At 39.7% G+C, this 8,097-nt stretch overlaps 1 protein-coding gene across 1 annotated transcript in view; it reads left to right on the top strand.

Moving 5' to 3' along the window:
• LOC107083523 (mannosyl-oligosaccharide 1,2-alpha-mannosidase IA-like) overlaps positions 1-8,097 on the top strand; it is a 187,300-nt gene that overhangs the window by 83,366 nt on the left and 95,837 nt on the right. The window contains exon 3 of the mRNA XM_015372830.1: positions 7,272-7,387. Coding sequence (XP_015228316.1) covers positions 7,272-7,387 — 116 coding nt within the window. The remainder of the gene's footprint in view (positions 1-7,271; positions 7,388-8,097) is intronic.

Below are 8,097 nucleotides of genomic sequence, written 5' to 3'. Positions count from 1 at the left end.
AGAAGACCTGAGTGGTCTGGAGGGTGCTGCGTAGCAACAAAACCTGTTGCCTAAAACGTAGATTAGACCGATTTCAAAATGTGTTTTCAAAATAAAAGCACTTTGATTTGACCAGGGAACAGGAAGTATGTGCATGTTCGATTTCCAGGTTTCACACGGGTCAGTCTAGGTACCAGATGTGCTTTAGGATCTGCAGGATAGTCTTATTTGTCCTTTTGTCGTAATGTATAGGTCCTTCCAAATGGCTTATGTATAATAGCAGTAGAACTAAATGCTGCATCTTTTTTTAAAAGTGTTTTTTTAAATAAAATAAAGTTGAATCCTAATGTCCACAAGTGCACAGAGAAAGATTGTTTATGATGGCATTTCAAAGGAGGTGTGCTATTGATGAAAATATATAGATCGGTCCAGTGTGGGCTTTGTGACGAAGCCTTGTTCAGGGTTGATGCATTTATCCAGGAAGGCTCTCAGAGGCAATGCGCCATGCTTTAGGTTCCTGTGCAGAGAGGTGTGCTGCCCTTTGTAGACCAGTAGGAAAAGCTTTATGGTGAAGGACGGACACACACTGACTCACCATTGTTAGCCGTATAGTTTTAGTGCAGGTTTTCATGTAGGAGGTTTGCTTATACAAGCTATTTAGGTTGGATCAGCTCAACAAAAGAGATCCAAACAAAACAAGGATGAGATGTGAAAGTATCAGCCTGAGCAAGCTGCAGGGATCAGCTCCCACTGTGTGCACTAAGACTTTTACTTATGGCTTCTGCAAAGAAACCGTGAGCGGATCCTTTCTTTCTTTTTTTTATTATAAAAAGGAATGTGGAAACATTGTGTGTCGACGTGTCTTAATGATGGATTTAATTATTGAGGGTAATGCTGGTGATTTCTCTATGAAAAGACTAGAAGTTGGATAAAATATTGATAGCTCTATCATTAGAAGAGAAGTGGGTGATGGAAGAGGAATGACTGGATGGATTGTGTTTCACAGGAAAAGGAGAATAATGTTGGTTAATGACTTTTGGACCCCATGTTTCTCATTTTTCTGCCTTTCTTCGCTGCAATCCATTGTCGTGTCTTACCTCAGAAGAACCGTAATGATTCTTGTCTTCTGGGGACACCAGCTTTCCCATTTTTCATCTCTCTGTTTCTTCCCTGCTTGTGTTCTGCTTCTGTGGTTGTTTTGCTGTTTCAGTTGAAAGCTTCAGCTGGGGTAAGGAGCGGTTCGTCTTCCTTTTCCAGAGCAGGGAGCCACAGGAGCATCCTTCACAGATATAGCTATACAGCGCTCTGAAAAATTATTGATGCCGCTTAAACTATGCGCATTTTTCTTCTCACAACCTCAAACAGTGCAGAGATTTGAGGGATTTTACGTCGCTGATAAACACAAAGTAATCCAAATTCCTAAAATGGAGGGAAAATCCTCCAAAGCTCACTTTTGTTTTTGCTTCTGTGTCTCTACAAAGTGTTGCTTTTTTAAAACATCCCAACCTCAGTCAGTTTTGATAGAGAACATCAATAAACATTTGTTTGCAAAACTTTTGTCATAGAAATTGTGAGTTTATATAGGAAATCCAGATATTTATATACACTACCAGCCTTTATGCAAACACAAAAAGAAATCAACCAGACATACCAACTGATTAGAAATTCTATAATCTTTTTATTGTTGTTGTTTTACTTTATTAGTTTGTATTTTTTCCAAAGCCAATATATTTTTCTATGTCATCATGTCCCATTTTGTCTCACAATGTTCAAATTGCAGAGTAAGATTTTAGTAACATTACATTTAACAAGCGTAGAACAGACTAAATGTCTTCCTCCAGCCCTTTAGGTGGCAGTAATTCACCCAAAGAGGGTTTGCAGTTTCATTTAAATTCATAAATACTAATAAAAGTAAGACCGTTTTCACTCAAAGGTTATAGTAAAGTCCTGCTACATTTCACTCTGAACAACCAAGCTTTGAAGTCATGTAAAAACTGAAACCCTACATCTACATTCTTTCCTTAGTGCAAAAGAAAACCACAATAATGATTTAAAATAATCAAATTTTTTTTTTTTTTTTTTGGTAAAATCGTTCAATCCTAATTAAATCCTCACTTTTATTTCAGTTACTTCCTGATGTGTGTTGTATGGAGTGATCCTCCCCCCATCATTGTTGGAAAAAAAATTCATTTTGTAAATAGAGATTTGGAAAACCCGATTGTGATCTAGAAATTAGACTTTAAGAAACATTTTAATGAAAAAAGGTTTTGAGAGTAACTGTGCTGTCTTCTCAGATGTCTTTATCAAATAATTGTCATTTTTTCAAAACACAAAACAAAATTTTATTTTTTATTGTTTTGTATATTTCATGATATATTTCATATTTTATTTTTTCCATTATTTGACCCAATTTATAAAAAAAATTGGAAAAAATAAAACGAAATATTGAAAAATAAACTATATAAAATAATTAAAATATAAAAAATCAAAACAAAAACGGCTAAATTACTTTCAAAAAAATTTTTAATACGAAGTTTCTCAAAATTTAATTTCCAGATTGCATTTTTACAAATTTTTATTTTACTAACAGTGTATTTTGCATCATCATGTTGCTCTTTCAAATAAAATCCACACAGTTGTGGCTGTAAGTTGACAAAATAGAGAATCTAAAACTAATATGATTTGCTCTGCAACATAGTGTACTTTAATATGTTGAAATATATAATGGCTTTTTAAATGGCGTGAGTGAAAATCATTTTTAAAAAAGCTCAAACATAAAAATAGTTCTATAAAAATTAAATCTTAACAAAAGTCTGCAGAAATGCTGCTGTTTGTTAATTTGTGCAAAGACTGAGTGTAAAGTGAAATCGCTCCACATTAACCAGCTTAGTGCCAACAGATCCTTTCATCTCCCTTCGCTCAGCGGTCGCCGGGTCGCTGAAGCCCCTCATCTCATCCACTACTCCTCATGTCCTAGAGAGGCGTCACAGACTCTTCCCTCTGCTCAACCATCTGCTCCCTCACCATGAACATCTCAAATAAAACCCTCAGCACTGCCACCACCAGGCAGCCCCACAGACCTCTTTATAGTCCTTCCATCTGGACAGCAACACGATCCCTTGATCTGCTAGGAAGCTGATTTTAGAAGGTTCCTCTTAACCTCTGTCCCTCCGACTCTGGAGGAGAGCTGTGTGATGTCACAGATCTAAAAGCACCATCAGCAGCCGCCAGGATCATCCTAAAATATCATCGGACTCTTGCAATATTCAGAGTTACCGTCTGTAGATTGATTCTTACCTCACAGTTCCTTAAGCTGCTTTATAAAATTGAAAACCTTTCAGGTAATCCTTTGTGGTGAGGAAACGCATTCCCACTCTGAAAGAATTCAATTCGTCCGACTAACCTGACAGTTGGGTATAAGTAAATATGACTGACTCCATTGTTTTACCTTTTTTCTGATGTTTTAATTGGTGTTTGAACAGCTGTACAGACTTCTTTTATAATTGTTGCCTTTTTATGTCACTTTCAAAAGCTTTTGCTTTGATAAACCACAAAAATACTTTGAGCTTTTATACATTCAAAGGGTTATTTAATGCATGTATGTGAGTGGCAGTTTCCATTAGTTTTTTTTCTCTCCATCAGACAGCCCATTAAGATGAAAGCTACTTTAGCAAGAGAGAAATGTTTTTGACAGATTTCTGTATGACAACACCATTTTTTGAAATGTAGATTGATTCTCCTCTTTAAATGCTTTCTTTATTTCTGCATCAGCATTTTGAATGTCTCTATGACTCCTATGTAGTCAGACCTGCAGGAGGATCAGGAATTCAGCCTCATAAAGCATTATGTTTACTGTCAATTCTCAAATATGTATTAACTTTGGTGCATGAAAAACATAGTGAATCGTGATATTTTTTGGCATTTATTTAAAGGTGACAAATGCAGTAATAACAGTACAACAGAGGAGCAGCCCCTTGAAAATACTTCCAGTTATTTCATTCAGTATTTATTAGTCAATATTTTAATAATTTGTTTTTAAATGTCAAGGAATTAATTTACTGTTTCTCATCATGGTAGTTTTATCTGGTCTGTCTGGCTGTGACTTCGTCCTTGAAAGAAATATCAGCTGGGCTGCAGCCATCTACACCTTAAGATCATGGATGATAGAGTTGGGTCTGTTTTTCAGTGATTAGTCCTGTTTCTCTCACAGACATAGGCATGGGCTCGGCTTTTACTCTGTCTAACTTTATGTTCTCTCTTTTAAACCATTGACATGAAAACTGGTTTAGATCTTATCTGCTCAGCTGATTGTTTCTTAGTTAGAGTCTTCTGTGGAGCTAGTTTACTGCCAGTTTACCGTTATTATTATTTTTTTCCCTTTTTTGAGTTTTTACAACACTAGTGGCTCGTTTTATGGACATTAGGCTGACAGGAAAGGGTGGGAAAGGACCACAGGCCGGATTCAAATCCGGGTCGCCTGCACGGAGGACTAAGGCCTCCATACATGGGTCATGTGTGCTAACCACTGCGCCAACAAAGCGCACCCTACTGTTGGCTATTCTAAGTTATAAAGTCTAGTTTTGTCCCCTTCAATAAACTGTCTTCCTCAGCAGATGGCAGATGGCAGCTCACACTGACTTTGGTGGAGGTTTCTTCCCTTTAAAAGGGAGTTTTTCCTCTCCACTGTTGCTGCATGCATGCTGAGTGTGAAGGACTGCTACACAGTCAACAACTCGAGGGAATCGGCCGATTGTTTTTAAAATAGTCCCCAATGGTACTGCATTGTCTCTGTAAAGTTCCTAGAGATTATTTGTGAATTTGTGAACATCTTGTTGCCATGGCGGCGCTCCAAAGCAGCGGCCAAGAACGGCTCCTCTCGACAATCTTGATCGTTTAACAAAATATGCCGCTTAATACGATACAGACTAGACATCAAACCTGCATCTATGATCGCCAACGCCTGCTTGAGCTATGGTCACAAAATGTTTTAAATCCAGACATTTGTGACCGTTTAAAAAGCTGCAAAGCGCTACGGACGGATGTAAACAAAACAACAGCGCAACATAATGGTAGGAGGAAGGGATGTGCGAGACGGAGAAAGCGAAGATGCAGAGGGGGGCTAACTGCAAAGCTGAAGAGAAATCCACACAGACCTCCGCTTCCATCAGTCCTGCTCTCCAACGTCCGCTCATTCGATAACAAAATGGTTTGAGGCACTAAACAGCACTCCAGCAGTGAAAGCTGTTTCACACCAGGGGGAGGAGGCACTAAACCTGGACGTAGCTGAAGTGAGGAAAACTCTGAGGAGAGTCAACCCAAGGAAGGTCCCAGGGCCTGATAACATACCTGGGCGACATTTTTAACACCTCGCCGGACCAATCCAAAGTGCCAGCATGCTTCAAGTCTGCCACCATTATTCCGGTCCCAAAGAGGCCTCAGGTCACCTCACTCAATGATTACCGTCCTGTCTCACTGACTCCAATCATGATGAAGTGCTTTGATAGGCTGGTTAAAGAACACATCGTCTCCAGTCTGCCGCCAACATTCGACCCATTCCAGTTTGCCTAACGACGCCACCGCCCCACTGAGGACGCCATCTCTGCTGCTCTCCACCTGAGTCTGGCGCACCTGGAGGAGAAGAACACTCAGGTGCAGATGCTGATCCTGGACTTGAGTTCAGCTTTCAACACCATCATCCCACAGCATCTGATGGGCAAACTGGAACAGCTGGGATCCAATGCACCCCTCTGCTATTGGCTGCTAGACTTCCTCAGCAGCAGACCTCAGTCAGTCCGGGTTGGATAGAACACCTCTGATGTCATCATTTTAAGCACAGGCCCCCCTCAGGGCTGCGTCCTGAGCCCCCTGCTGTTCACCCTGATGACACATGACTGCGTCCCCAGGTTCACCACCAATCACATCGTGAAGTTTGCAGACGACGCCACGGTGGTGGACCTCATCAGGGCTTCAGCTCTAACTAACTCCATGAATATGCTGTTATTTTTTGTTCCGTCTACGGCCGAATCTCCTCCTCTAATACCTTGCATGCCTTCCTATGTGGAAACATGGAGTGACTGTTTTTCTCCTGATTAGATACCTTTTGAGTTTGAACACTGCTTTAAATCTGTTCCTCAGTTAAAAAGAAAATATTTTCCATGTATTTAACCATTAGGAAGGTAGATATGGCTGCAGGAGTATAAAAAAATGGGAATGTTCCTGATTTATTGCTTAATCCCACTGTTAGAATGTTGCCTGCCTGTGCTCGCTTCCTTGTATCTTCCCTTTTTCCTTCCCTCTGACCTCACCACCATAAATCCTCCCTTCCTTTCCCGATAACCCGTCTTTCTTGGTTGCTTCCCCCTCCTTTCATTTCCGTTCCTTTATTTGCCTTCCCTCTTTCTGTAATTACTGACCTACTTAATTCCTTTAAGTAAACAAAAATTGAAAATAAACAAAGAGGTCATGAAAACTGGATCAGGCTCTGTTGTGTAGAAATAATAATCAGTAGGGACCCTGCTGTTAGTATTTTCCAATCACAGCAGATCATAAGTGCCTGTAATGGATAATAGTTGCATTATGCAATAAGATGATGATTCAGCATTATGTCGACTGCAAAGGCCTTTGCTGCATGTAAACACAAACAGGGATAAATAGAGAACTAATCTAACTGTGGAGAATCTGCTTCCTTCCAGCTTTCTTCTGGAACGACTTGTTGCTCTTTGACAGAGATGCATTTTAAATTCTCATTATCTCAGTGTTTGTCCTCTTCTCCCTCTACCCCTGCGTCGGTCTCCCTAGGCTTGCTTCCTGTTGTTCTCTTGTCATTTTTATTCTCACCTTGCTTAAATGGCTCCTACATTCATGCTTCATGATTTCCTGAGCTCTTTGGCGCAGACCCAGACCTCGCTGTTGGATTCGTTAGTGCTTTTTGGGTAACGAGTGCACTGAAATGATGATCTGTGTGTCTTACCTCCCACGGTGATACTAATCACTGCAGATGGACAGAACTCTACATCTCGTCAGATTGTAGGCACTCCTTCCCATCTGCCTGCAGAATAATTAATTCAACCTCTGAAACTTTAACTGCATTTTTATTACTCTGTTGAGGATTTTGAGGGAAACATCTGGAATCATTGGAAACTAAGACGCTTTCAGCATCTGAAAGCTTTTTATCCTTCTTTAAAACCTCAATCTTCAGCTGAATAGAAGCCAGATAAATACAGTGGGGTTATATATCTATGACACACAAAGGCCTGCAAAAGTTAAATTGTATTTTTCTGTGTTTTTTTTAGGGAGTATAAAAGGTGCAACAATAGTGGACGCTCTGGACACCCTCTATGTCATGGAGATGTTTGAAGAGTTTGATGCTGCTACAGAATGGGTAGAGAAAAACCTGGACTTCAATGTGGTAAGTTTGGCTTGTGTGCATGAATGTGTGTAAAGTCAGAAGTTTAGAAGCCATTAAAAGAGTCCAAAATCCTTTACTCTGTAGATTTATCTTTTTATTTATTTTATTTGAATTATGTTATTTAGCCTTTAAAGCAAATAAAAGAAACACCAGTTAATCAGTGGCCAAATAATTTAACTTTTATTGACTCTTATTCAACCTTCACAAATTAACCAAAGCGGTTTTGCTCAGCAGAACATGGAGTTACAATATCTTAAAGGTATAGTGGAGGATGTTCTTTTTGTGGGTGGATCATCAAAATAAGTGGTACTTCTAATTGTCAATCATTCTGGTGATCTGTTTATGTAAGGCCGTCCTACGTGCTTGTCCCCATTTTCACTTACTGAAAGTGAAAGAGTCTGACATAGTGGAAAAATTGCAAATCTTCTTTTGTAAAGTGAGCTCATATGCAAACTGTAACTTTTAAACAGAGCGTGCACGAGGAGAAATGGGCTCGTGCACGCTCTGGCGCACATTTAAAGGAGAATTCCGGTTTTTAACACTTTTAGCCCATTTTCTGTAGTGTCCAGGATGAAATCGAATGATTGACACCAACATTTTGACGATTGGTCCTGTCTCTGCTATTTGGCTCATGCAGAATCCCCCCCTGGCTGCTTCAGAATGGCTTCCATAGTGCATGTCCGATAATGTCCTTAAAACAACCTTAAACG

The sequence above is a fragment of the Cyprinodon variegatus genome, unplaced genomic scaffold (genome assembly GCF_000732505.1).
Source record: "Cyprinodon variegatus isolate N-32 unplaced genomic scaffold, C_variegatus-1.0 Scaffold76, whole genome shotgun sequence".
NCBI classification, from domain to species: domain Eukaryota; kingdom Metazoa; phylum Chordata; class Actinopteri; order Cyprinodontiformes; family Cyprinodontidae; genus Cyprinodon; species Cyprinodon variegatus.
The sequence above is the reverse complement of the archived record's forward strand: the minus strand, read 5'-3'. Positions and strand labels throughout refer to the sequence as shown.